The following is a 12,769-nucleotide window of genomic DNA, read 5'->3' on the forward strand; positions in this document are numbered from 1 at the left end:
AAATGGCTGATATCATGACAAAAGCATTGCAACCAAAGGACTTCTTGCGGTTGAAGGATCTGCTACACATAAATCTGAAGTGATCTAGCTTACGGGAGGGTGTTAGATATAATACATTTATATAAGTTAATAATAGGGGCGGTTATCACCGAATGAAACATTCAGTATATATATTCCTGTATATTGACATTGTTCATTTTATCAAGTCATATTCGTATGAACCAGATTCATCATTCATACAAACCCTAATATTCAGAAATCTTAAAGTCTAACAGTGACAATATTGGAGCCACATCTCTTCCTATCAATCTCGTGTCTCATCAAAATATGAAATACTTTGAGCTTGATTTATATTATATTTGTGATATGATTTTATCATTATGTTTATATAATTGATCAGCTTGTGGATTCTACTAGTGGTATAACCAAACTCTAACTTGCTATTGACTTCTCACTCGATCGGTATTCTGTTTGCTTCCCCAGCTCATGGGCACAAAGTAGGGCTTTAGCCATTGTCAATGGAAGAATACATACTACTGATTTGATATGTAGCTATTAAAAACAATCAATATGTAAGTTCCTAAAACACGTTCAAATTGATGTTACAAAATTGAAGAGTTATACACAACCTGCCAGAGATCAAATCAATAGTATCTCTGAAGTTACATAGAACACTAACATTTATTTCATATTTACATTGCTTAACACAAAACTCCAACTCTATTTATAGTTTAATCTATTTTCGTGCTAATTAGCAGTAAAACATTATGTTAAGGCTGTTCTATTTTTTATAATTAAAAAAAGCCGCGAGTGTCCAAGTCCAGATCAGGACATTCCATTTCAAATTCTAACATGAAATCAGGACGATCACGTTCAAATTCAATATTCCAAGATTTAGCACGACCGGTATCAGATCCTATTTGATTGATTTGAGTTTCTGGAGAAGATGCTTCGGTAGTCATGGTTGACAAATAAAAAATTCCAATGTCCCTACAATGGAAATGTAGAAGATATATAAATAAGGAGTTCAACGTCCCAAAACGAAATGAATGCATACGTTTTGAAATGGATCTAGGTATCAGATAAGAAAGGTCAGACATGTACTCCATAGCAATTTGATCTCCAAAAGAACTAGTATCAGATGCTATGTACTCAGAGAGAGATGCTTCGGTGGAAGTCGTATTTTGTGTATACGGTGACTCACAACTTCCGACATTCCTACAATGGAATTGAAGAAGATATTATGTATACATTGTAAATGAGTTCAGCATCCCAAAATCAAACAAATGTGAGTTTTGAATGACATACCAGTCGGGGATCAAATAAGAAAGGTCAGGCATGTGATCTATATAAACTGGAGCCCCAAAAGAACCGGGATCAGATGCCATGTACTCGGTTTCTGCTGGAAATCCAATAGAACCATATTGTGTAGCAATTAGAGTTCCAAAAGGACTAGTATCACAATCCATTTGGTTGGTTAGATATTCCGAGAAAGGTGCTTGAGTAATCATAGTTTGTACAGGTGACCAGTTATTGATTCCCATGTTCCTACAATGGAGTTGAAGAAGATACATTGTAAACAAGCCCAGTGTCTCATAATTGATGACACAAATGTGACAGTTATGAATAACGTACCAGATGTAGGGCATGCTCTCTGTAGCAATCGAAGTTGGAAAATAACTAGTTTCAGATGTCGTTGGTGTAATTGGAGATTCAGGATCAGAAGAAGCTCTATTAGTTGTACTACTTGGTATCCATGGCCACTCAGGAATTCCTACATTTCTACAAGCATTTCTAAAGGTGCTTGTTTTGACTGCATATTTTAGGACAAGTGTAGGTTAGAAAAACTTCACCAGTTTTAATACTAATAGAACGGCGACACGCACCCACACATTCTTCCCAAATCTACACCACCTAAAATCCACATAAATACCCACAATGGGGTTTTCACCCTCACCACTTGGTTGAGGGGAATTCGGCAATACCATTGGGCCAAAGGCCTTTTGGCTTTTAATACTTGAAATAGGGGTAGGGTACTCTATATACCTTTCACCGGGTGATCAAAGTTTTCTAGATATTTATATATAAAATCTGAGTATTCTTTAGTAGAAACTTGTGTTGGACCCCCTATACTAAGAAGTTCTAGTTCCACCACTGTCAGGTGTTCTTCCCCTAATGAGGTCGAGGGATAAGTCTCACTTGAGACTAGGTGTAGAGTTTAGGATGTGTATGAAATTGTTAATAAAATATTAGTAATATGTTGGTAAACAAGAAGTTTACCTCCAAGCATGGCTGCAACATGGGCACTACCCAGTCCAAAATATGGAACAAGACAGCAATACTTGGTAATTTCAAATGATTTTGTTCTGCGTAACCTTTTTGGGTCATCGATGGTCCTTCTTGGGAAATTAATGTCGACCCGGTCATGAGATCGAAAACCAGCATGCTGCAAGAGAAGAGAAAAGATTTATAACACTTGTTCTTTTAATGATGCTAGATCATAGAATCTAAGGATTGGTTTCATCACATGCATGGGACTCGTAATGATATTCTCCCTCTAACGGCATTATACCCTCGGAGGTGGTTAACTAATTACCAATGGACGCTCTCGTTAGAGAAGGAATATGAAATTTTGAGGTTTATCATAGATGGATCTTATAGTATCTAAGGTTTAGTTTCACGCATAGGTACATATGCTTAGAAGTTTGTACATGGATACTATATACAGTTGTGTACATAGGTCTAGATACATTGTTGCACATGAGAGATTGATTACCTCTAATTTTGACGCCATACAAATCATAAATTGAGTCAAGTATTTGTGCTTCTAGCTCTTCTAACTACATGTTATGATAACGAATAACAAGAATGTTAAGGAAACCAAGAAAATCATTCTAGAAATGTGATGCTCACACGAGTAAATTTATATATGGGAAAGTGAATATGATGTTGTTAGCCATCAATTTCTTTCCATAAAATCTTTTCCTTTTCATGAATGCGTTTCTGATCTATTGAACACAAATTTCATAATACTTTCAGGACCACGGTGATCACCCGGGGATGTTGTTGAGTATCACAAACACATCAACAATACTCGACCAACTAATTAAACTATCTGTGGAGAACTGGATGGTGATCTAGTTAAGAGAGGTGGAAAATTGTTGAGATCCACTTGGCTACATAGTATTTAATTTGGATTGAGATAAGGCCACGCATAATCAAAATTCTAACAGACCATCAGATAAATTGAACCACCCCACAAAACAAAGGCTTAAAAGAGGTAACAAGTCTAATCTATTAAAAAAGAAACAAACAAAAACATTAGGCGTCCATCATCAAATATTAACATGTAGATGAGGACGGAACAAACCTCAAGTGCACTGTAAACTGCACCAATAATGTCAGAAGAATCCTTTGGTGTATCCATGACAAACTCAAGTACACCAACACATTTATCAGCTTCAATCACAGGTACAGCAAAGGATCCCCATATCTTAGTAAAAATAGCATCTTCACATGGAGGACGCTGATATTTTGGATATCTATGGATATCTCGAGTCTGCTCATGAGTACGGTTCAGGAACACACGGCCAGAAAGACCAAATGCTACCCCTTCCTTAGGATGTACATAGAGTTTGTGGTCTGAACAACCTTTATGGTATGACTGAAGTTCTTTGTTGTTCCCCCAAAGGCCAAAAGGCTGACATGTAGTCGTAAGCACAACAGTGTTTCCAATTTCCTTTGCCGCCCAGTACTGAACAAGAACAGACTCGCTTGGAAGAAACAATAAAGTTTGAAGCAGAGAAATGATTTTTTTCTTGAATTCCACAGTTGTCGGAACACATATATCTGCAAGGTATACAAACCGTATTAGGACAATATATGATGAACTAAAATGCTATGCGCGTATAATTTCAAGAAAAGAAATGAGGCTTTTGGTAGTGGATACAAAAAACTTCTAGAGTATTGGAGGCATAACTAAATTCATTATGAGTTGAATAGTTGACTCTAACTAGTTTAGTGCAGGTAGTTTCCTATGAATCAGATCTAAAACTTGTAAGTTGTAACTAATAAATATGTTAATTTTTTCTTACCTAGTTAAGGAAAGTTGAATTTTTATGGACACACTTTCATATCTAACAACAAGAGCAGCAGGCAAGCAACTCCAGAAACACATCTTTATACAATTTTTTTTCCACATCCATTGAATGCTATTAAAAGCTCAAAGGAACCAAGATCTGTAAACTGGGTTGACTTTTGGTGAATTTTATAACAAAGATAGTACTTAAGAGTACATAATCCAGAAATCTTGGAGGCTAGAAGCAGATCTAAATCAATCCCCAACTTTTCATAAACAAATTGAACTTAAAACAATCAAAGATCTAGAACCAGGTTGGGAAGCGATTGACAAGCATCAATATAATAGTTGAAAACGGTAGAGGTTGCTCGATCCACGGTTAGATCCGAAAGTGATCCAAACTAGAGATTGAAGATTCTACTTTGACGAATCATTGAGGAAAGAGAGGGAGAGAGCTTAAGTTTATCAGGAAGAAAGTATAAATGATTAAGAAACAATACTAATGGAGAAAAACAGTGTTTATTTACTTCCTAAAGAGCTGTAAACAAGTATAACGATCAATGATCTTCCATTAGTTGAACTTACAGTTTATATTTGGTGATCGCCGGCAGAAGGAATCATCAGAAAGCTCAAATTTCCAGTAAGCAGCTGGGATTTGCACTGTGTCACAAATCATAGTAGAAAGAGCCATCAGGATCGAGATCTTCAAGTTCAGTTGTGCTTTGAACTTCTTCAGATCACTTAAGGGCCAATAAAAAGACTGATGAATTGGGTTACCAGAGCTGGCCTTTTTTCTTTAATTGAGGGGTTCAGATAAGAAAAAAAATCCATGATGCATGTTAAAGGGATCATTTAGCATCCATCATTAACTGGACCCACAGTTTTTTTAGATTAATTTACTATTTGAGTCGTAATTACACTACCGTACATATTGAACATGAATCAAACGATAATTGTATTAATATAGTTATATTTGTTTTGACTATATATTAGATCGTCTAGATTACAAATTTAAACAAGAACTTTAATTATATTATAACATAGTGAAAACTTTTGTGTTATACCTAGCTTGTGGACATTTTCAAGTTATTGTTAAAAAAATACAGTTTAAAATTCAAAGTATAAATAAAGTAGCAGATTGTAAACCATACATAATTAAATATATACACACCTACACATTAAATTTATTTTTCAGTGGTTGTATAATTTTTATTTTCTTTTGACGTGATAAGGTGGTCGGTTTATATTTATTATTATATTTGTTTATCATATATGTTTACATCCAATACACATTATATAGTAATAATATATATATATATATTTTTGACGTAGCAAATAAGGTCCATATTGGGGGTTCATTTAACGGATTAGAATGAAACTTATGTGTGACACCCCCAATGGTGGTTTACTGGTTTTTTAAAAAGGCCACGAGGGACTGTCTATACAACGTAACGTGACTACGTATAACGTATGCATGACTACATAAGTTTTTTAGACAGGTTCAAAATTACAAAAGGGTACTTCTTATGTATTTTAATTTGCGGTTTAGATTGATGTTTATAGACTTTGTTTTCCAATTCGTGTTAATATTAAATAAACAACCTGCGAACCATTTATAGATTTAGAAATATTAATGATGGAAAAAACATTTGGTATATCGATATATAAAGAAATATTGCTATAATGAAATCATGGACCTGTAAAGAGTTCCAAGAGATTAGGATATCCAGCTTTCTGAGGGGATGAGTTAACCGATTAGAATGGTCAATAAGGCCGACACGAGATGAGCCGGCCATCGCAAAGCAAACGAAAAAGACTTTTCTATATGGGTTTTTTCAAGTGGTAGGTGGTGACACATTGCTGGCAACTCACAATGTCATGTGATTTGATGTATTTTAAATTATATTTTTTACAAATTTTTATTTGTTTAACACGTTGCGAAACATTGAAAAGGTTAACAACAATGTTTTCATGATCGGACCGGACGTCGAACCAGTCTCCTTACCGGTTCACTTGTTGGACCGGTTGAAGCGGTCGGATCGGATTCAAGAACCGGATGACGTCGTAATTAATTTGTAGTCCATATCATATAAAAACATTTTTTAAGAAAAAAGAAAACTAAAAACAAAAGCAGACATATTAGTTAAATAGTTTCCTTTAAACATAAAATCATATAAGAAAAAAAAAGTTGATTTTTGAGGAAAAGAAAAAGAATGGTAAATTAACAAAACTAATGATAGAAAAGAAAAAAAAAATAAAAGAATGGTAATGTAAAAGGTTGGTGGAAACGTGAAAAGGGAAAAGGAAAACAAAAAATACATTCTCCCTCAATATATATATGTGTTGCCCTACTCATTTAAGCTGAAGTAGCGCCGCTGCAACCTCTAAACACCCAAAACACTCTACCGGTCGTCACTTTCAGGTAACTAACAATATTAATATTGAGACTCACATTCCGGTGACTATTTCACTCATCTTGCATCTGCAGCATCTAAACACTATGCCAACCCGATGGTTTTTTCACCAGTTTTACGGACGTCGGCTACTTGTCAAACATGTTCAACACCCTGAACCGGACCGTTTAAGGCTTTGGCCGCTGGTTCGGCCTTCAAAACATTGGTCAAGGGATATGCTAAAGAGTGAGATGGGTGTTCATTCTGTTGAATTGGTTCAAGATTAAACTAAACCATCTAAGCTATGCCTCAAAATTGATTTATTTTATAATTCAATTTTTCGCTTGATTTTTTTCGGCATCATTATTGTCTCATCTTGGTATTATCAATAAAGATCGAATCTTTGAACAATTTGTCTTCTAGGTAACCACACCTCTTGCGTGTTGCATGATTATTTGGTTTCACGATAATCTATTAGATAAGGTTTAAGTATGAAGAGGTATGCTCCCGGACCCTCCCTCGGGTCTGGGCAAAACTCATATCCGACCCACAAAGTGATCTCTTGGCCTTGACAAGTCATATGTGAGGCCAACCCGCCACGTGGACATATGCGAGCACAAAGGAGACAAAGGATACATGACGAAAGCGACGTGTAGCCAATGGCGTGTATTACTGTACTAGGTGATCTCACTATCGGTTATCGTAGAGGAGACAAGAGGCACATGTGATAACGGCATCTGGCCAATCACACGACACGAATTCACACTCTCTTAAACTTCCACTAACGATTGACGAATGAGAGCCCGCTAGCACACAGTCCCTTCGAGACACTAGTTGTCATCACAAAGGGGACCCAATGGATATTCCTGATACTGACGTCTCCGCCCCATCATCTTGGTTTTCTTTGTTCTCTCAAGTGCATAGCGGAGGGTGGGCTACATCACTTCGCCATGGAAGTCGTGCAATGGTCGCAAAATGGGGAAAGATTCTCATCATATGCTATTTGCTTCCACTTGAACTCTTCCACGCAGTTGGTCATGTGAAGCTCAAAGTCAGTATGATCAATCCTCTATAGATCAAAATATAAACCTCATTAAAGCCCTCCTTGCGACCACAACGCTTGGACGACACCGGCAGGTCCATAACACAATTCGTCAGCTCGGGCCCGTTCTTGATCCAGTCAGTAACCTAAGACAAGGAGTATGTGGATTATATAAGAAAAGAAGAAGAGAAAGAAAGAAAAAAAGAAAAGGACAAGGAACAACCACACAACTAAAGGAGAAACTAAACTCAGGAATGCGTCGGTTTTGAAACCAGTTGTGGTCCACCTGGAGCTCCTCAACAGCCGCCTCCACGTCGGACAAATCCTCACTAACACGGTTCCGCTCATCGACAACATCCTGGTTGGCTTTCTCCAGCTCCACAAAGCGCTTATCTTTTTCGGCCAACTATTCAGACGGTTATGCTTGTTGATAGCTTGATCCGCGACTTTCTCCAACTCTAAAAGGGGTTCATTTTTCTGTTGGGTTTCTAAGGTTTCTTGAACTGGTATAGGATTTCTGCATATAATTCCTCTCTCTCTCTCTCTCTCTATATATATATATATGTTTGGTTAGGAATACTTAAATATATATTTTTCAAAATAATATTTTATGCAAAAGTCCCCAAATTACGAACCTGAATCACTAGTCCCATTCTACCGTTCTATTTGTTTAGGTTTTGATTTATATATTTTTAGGGTGACTTGTCATTGAATTTCATTTGGATATTATATTATTATGCGGAATCATTTGAGGAACGCTTCGCAACTTGTGAGTAGATCTATTTATTTCCCCCTTTTTATCACTAAATATTATATATTTCATATTTAAATCATCAACATGTAAAATCAATGTGTCGCTATGTGTTTCGTTTACTTGTATCTAGTGTTACGTATACTTGTATCTATTTGTTACTCGCTTTGTATCTATTGTTTCACGTGGATCCACTGGCTGACCAAGTTCCCCACGGCCATGGGTATCACCACCATTATTTGCTTCCTCGTGACTATGGGATGATCATTTTTTATTTTATCTATTGTTGTGTTTGAGTATATGTTGTGATTATTGATTGTGATTTCTCATTAACACAATGTTTGCATGTTAATCTTTTAAAAATAATAAAAATAAATTATTTTATTTTATATATAAGATTTACTCACCAACTTTTTAGTCGACCCAAAAAACATTTTTGCGCATAATAGAGGAATTTAGGTTTGATGAAGCGAGGGTGAAGACACATAGGATTTGTCTTAGAAACGAGATTATATTTTATGTTGTTATATGTCTTTGAATATTGTTTGTATTATTTAAAATTTGCTATGTTTAATGTGACATTTGAAATTGTGACGTGAATAAATATTGGAATATTTAATAGTGCCATAAGCTTTGGATAATAATCTCGCTACGACCGATAACCCGCGACGAGTCGGGGCGTAACACATTCGAGTTATAATCCTCGTAATACCAGTCAACACCTCCATTTTCACCTTTGTCAAACTAATCACCACTGCCCGGATGAAAGGGTGAAAGGTGCCCCACTGACGCTTCCGGGGCGAAGGTAGGGTTTCCTTCTCAGTGGTCTCAAAGGCGGTAATTTCCTTTTCCACAACCGTAGGAAGGGTATCTGTAACCCTAACAGAAGCATCTGCTTGTGCCTTCTCAAAACTAGGGGTCACATCTACCATAGACTCCTCACCCCCTTTCAATTCCCCTTTCACTTCACTTCCCATTATCAGAAGTCTAAGGTGGTGTTTGTTTTTATAAAAACGATCTGCATAGGCTCTTATGTCTGCGTCACGCAGACCCCGCGCAGACATTGCCATCTGCAAATTGTTTGTTTTCCCAAAGACGTTTCATTAAAACACGTCTACGTGAGCTCTTCTTGGTGCAGACTTGGCCCAGCCACTTCTAAGATCTTCTAAGGTCTGTAGAGGGTTAAACACCACAACCCACAACCCACCACCACTCTCTACCACTACCACCGTCCACCACTACCATCCACTGTCCACGTCCGCCACCCACCACCACCACCACCCACCACCATTGTCCGTACACCACCACCATGTTATTTTAGAAGTCTACATACGTTAAAAACCAAACAGCCTACTTCTTGTAGACTACAAAGGTTTGGTCCACCTCTTTTTTTACAGATGTGGTACGCAAACTACAAACATTTTACCTCTTAAAAAACAAACAACACCTAAGTCACATGTGGGGGAGGGGTATCTTGTGTTTGCGAAGGAGCGGCGGCCTTGAATGTTATCTTGGTCCCAGCCTTCACACTCCTCTACGTTACATACAAAGGGTAAACGATAGTAAATGCGCAAGTTCAAAGAAGAAATACTTAAACAAAACAAAGTATATACAAACATACCTAGGGAAGTCACCTAGCGGCTAGCGTTGGCTTCCGCAAGCCACGACTTCTTCTTCGACGGGGGCCTAAGCGCCCCCAAGCCCAAAGACTCCTCGGAAAGCTGGGGCTCTTCACTTGCGTAGGCACTTGTCTTTTGTTGGCAGCCATCTTCTCATAATGCAGCTGCATTTGGGCTTGTTGAGCCCACACATGCGCGGGGACGGTGGTATGACAATATACACATATGTATATATAAAAAAACCTCTTAAAACATGGGATTAGAGGTAAAAAATAAATTGGCTTAGAGAAGATGTGTGGTCCAGAATGCTATAACTATAGCATATTTTGTTTTTCTTTTATAACTTTTAAGATCGTTTTGATAAAAGCTATCTTACATTTAGTTCTTTTTCTAGATTGACGCCGTGGACCAAAACTGACCACGTTACCATTGCGAAGTGAGACCGAACCAATTACGGCTGAACAATCAAAATATGGTGTTTTTTTTTGTATCTTAGTCTATACGAGTGCCAATAACGAACCGAACAGATTACAACCGTACAACATTGGTACAGATAGCGGTACTGTCACCGATATTCTTCTTTCTGATGTTTTTCGATTAATAATATAAACACATGTCAATGTCGTTTTTAGGCGTATTACGATTTTATTTTTTGGTATTCTTTGCTTTTAGTTGTTTAAACTAGTGAAATGAACCGATTCGACAAGACCGAATTCTCGTCGTAACGCGCTGTAAAATTCTACTAGTTGGGTTTATGTTGAGTATAATTTTTAACAAGTATAAACAATAATAGTTATTAAACATACTGTTATTGACAAAACTATGATAATAATGATAATATAATCACATAAGAATACATATCTATAATTTTGAACCTGTCTAAACTTGAACTTGGTCTGTCCCACATACCTAATCATGTCGCATGCACGTACGTCCGTCCCTCGTGGCCACTTTTAAGACCACCATTCTAATCCACTAAATGAACCCCAAGATTGCCTAATAATTAATTGCACTCCTTATTTGCTATGTCAAAAAGTTATACGCAATATCAAGGTATAACGAGTAAATTACCACTACAGATTGATTATATCCTTTAATATAAGGTGAAAATGAAGGTTGTACCATTTAACCTCACTAATTGTAGGTCCGGATCTCGGGATAGAATCAGTGATTCTCGTGTTTATGTTCAAAGATGCAAGAGATAAGAGATGATAAACAAACAAACTTTGTATTAATCCGGTAGTAAACATTACAAGTCGGCCCGATTACATGGAATCCGAACTAATACCAAAGAAGTATACATCCGGGGAGAAACCAAGTGGTGATTTCTCCCGGTGAGGTCTCAAACCTCCTATCACTCTCTTGCACACACTTGTGCTCTCACTCTTGTGTTGCAAATGACAAAGTGTTGGTATTTATACCAAACACAGGTTGTATGGTCGAAGGATCAAACTGACTGGTCGATAGATCATCTGTCGACTATCCAGCTTTCGAAAGATACACATATACCTCGAAGGATGACATATCCTTCGAGGTCCATCGTCAACCTTCGATGGATATCTTTCGAGCTCATCGAAGGATACACAATCCTTCGATGCCTTATCCTTCGACACCAACATCAAACAACCATAATTTGTTTAGCAACCACACACACGGTCAAACGAATAACCCTCTCGTTTGACCACTTCAAACGAGCGGGTCTATACACGTTCGAAAGACCGTTTCACTAACTATTACAAATTCAGCGTAAAATAATAACTAATCTATTCGACAAGCATCGGACACAAAATCTGCATCAACAAATTCCCCCTTGTCCGTTGCTGTCGAATGCTGAACATGCAACTGCAATCGATCTTCAGTCAAGTATTCATCTTCTCTGTGTTAGCAAATTCCCCCTTGACCGATGATCCAGGTAAGTAGTATCTTGATGCTCCTTGTATAATATTTCCCCCTCAAAGTACGCGTATCCGTGTTGAGTGTTGTGCAATTTCCTCAAAAGGCTCAATTGACCGATCTTCCGCTGATCTTCCAATACTCCAACCGGCATTTGATAAGGGTTCCATTCTTTAAAAAACTGCATCAAGTCTTGATCTTCAAGCATACTACATTGATAGAGATTTCTGGTGAACTGTCTTCTGTAAACCGTCTTTGTGGAATCGACCAAGTAATGCACTTTAATCTGTGCAAAACATTCCACACAGAACCGTCTGTATCACCAGAAAATCACAAACTCTACCACCTGTGATTGCGTTTAGAATTTTACCGAAGAAATTCAACAAATGAAAATTTTTATCCCCCCATTTCTTTGGTAAGATCTCTAAACCTTAACAGATTCTTTCCACTTCAAAGAAACTGTCGTCAAATGTTCACCAATTCCCTCCACTGAGCGGAACATCAATCTTCATTGAATGTTCTCGGTTCCGAAAATTCACGAAAGCGACTTTCTTCTTTGCATATTCTAGTTGAATAAGAGCGTCCCCTAGTACCCCGTAGGATCTGACTTGTATCCCCCCAAAAAAATTGTGGACTCGTTAGGACCGGTATTGACGTTCTAGGTTCATACGTTCGTCTTCAAATGCGAGAATATGACAATAAACAAAATGTTTTCGAACATTTCCGAATAACCGGTAACAATCATAAATTTTGACGTGCGGAAGTGAACATACCGTGTTGTTTTTGGCCCATTATAGTCGCGTTACCATTTTTGCCATTTGCATCGGTAACCGTGACTACCCCACAATTTTTCAAACATCAAGTTTTCATCATCTCTTGTTTTCATCATGCTGCATCACCTCGCGCGCTCCCAAATTCATACGAATTTTGACGTTGACATTTAGAAGCGCGGTTCAAATCATCTTCGCGAACACCCGACCCCACTTCATGTTT

General features: G+C 37.5%; 1 protein-coding gene across 3 annotated transcripts; it reads right to left on the reverse strand.

Moving 5' to 3' along the window:
• Window positions 1–573: 573 nt before the first annotated feature.
• LOC110922510 lies at window positions 574–4,581 on the reverse strand. Of its 3 annotated transcripts, none has more exons than XM_022166801.2 (7): window positions 4,095–4,581; window positions 3,371–3,849; window positions 2,281–2,446; window positions 1,636–1,813; window positions 1,309–1,548; window positions 1,105–1,218; window positions 574–990 (listed from the first exon to the last, which is right to left on the reverse strand). In XM_022166801.2, the coding sequence occupies exons 2-7, from the start codon at window positions 3,425–3,427 to the stop codon at window positions 795–797; spliced, it is 951 nt and encodes a 316-aa protein (XP_022022493.1). In that variant the 5' UTR covers window positions 3,428–3,849; window positions 4,095–4,581; the 3' UTR covers window positions 574–794. The 3 variants fall into 3 exon arrangements, with proteins under 3 accessions (XP_022022493.1, XP_022022492.1, XP_035842554.1); XM_022166800.2 differs by having other exon boundaries at window positions 1,099–1,218; XM_035986661.1 differs by having other exon boundaries at window positions 1,058–1,218; window positions 4,095–4,580.
• Between the last annotated feature and the right edge of the window lie 8,188 nt (window positions 4,582–12,769).

This window comes from Helianthus annuus, chromosome 17 (assembly GCF_002127325.2).
Source record: "Helianthus annuus cultivar XRQ/B chromosome 17, HanXRQr2.0-SUNRISE, whole genome shotgun sequence".
Taxonomy (NCBI): Eukaryota; Viridiplantae; Streptophyta; class Magnoliopsida; order Asterales; family Asteraceae; genus Helianthus; species Helianthus annuus.

Bases quoted from the DNA above. Each gene is read 5' to 3' on its own strand.
- LOC110922510 (XM_022166800.2), bottom strand. From the start codon at position 3,427: ATGGATACACCAAAGGATTCTTCTGACATTATTGGTGCAGTTTACAGT. The intron at 2,447-3,370 runs GTTTGTTCCGTC...CTTCTCTTGCAG, and splicing joins CAGTTTACAGTGCACTTGAG to CATGCTGGTTTTCGATCTCA. The intron at 1,814-2,280 runs GTAAACTTCTTG...TAAAATATGCAG, and splicing joins TGTTGCAGCCATGCTTGGAG to TCAAAACAAGCACCTTTAGA.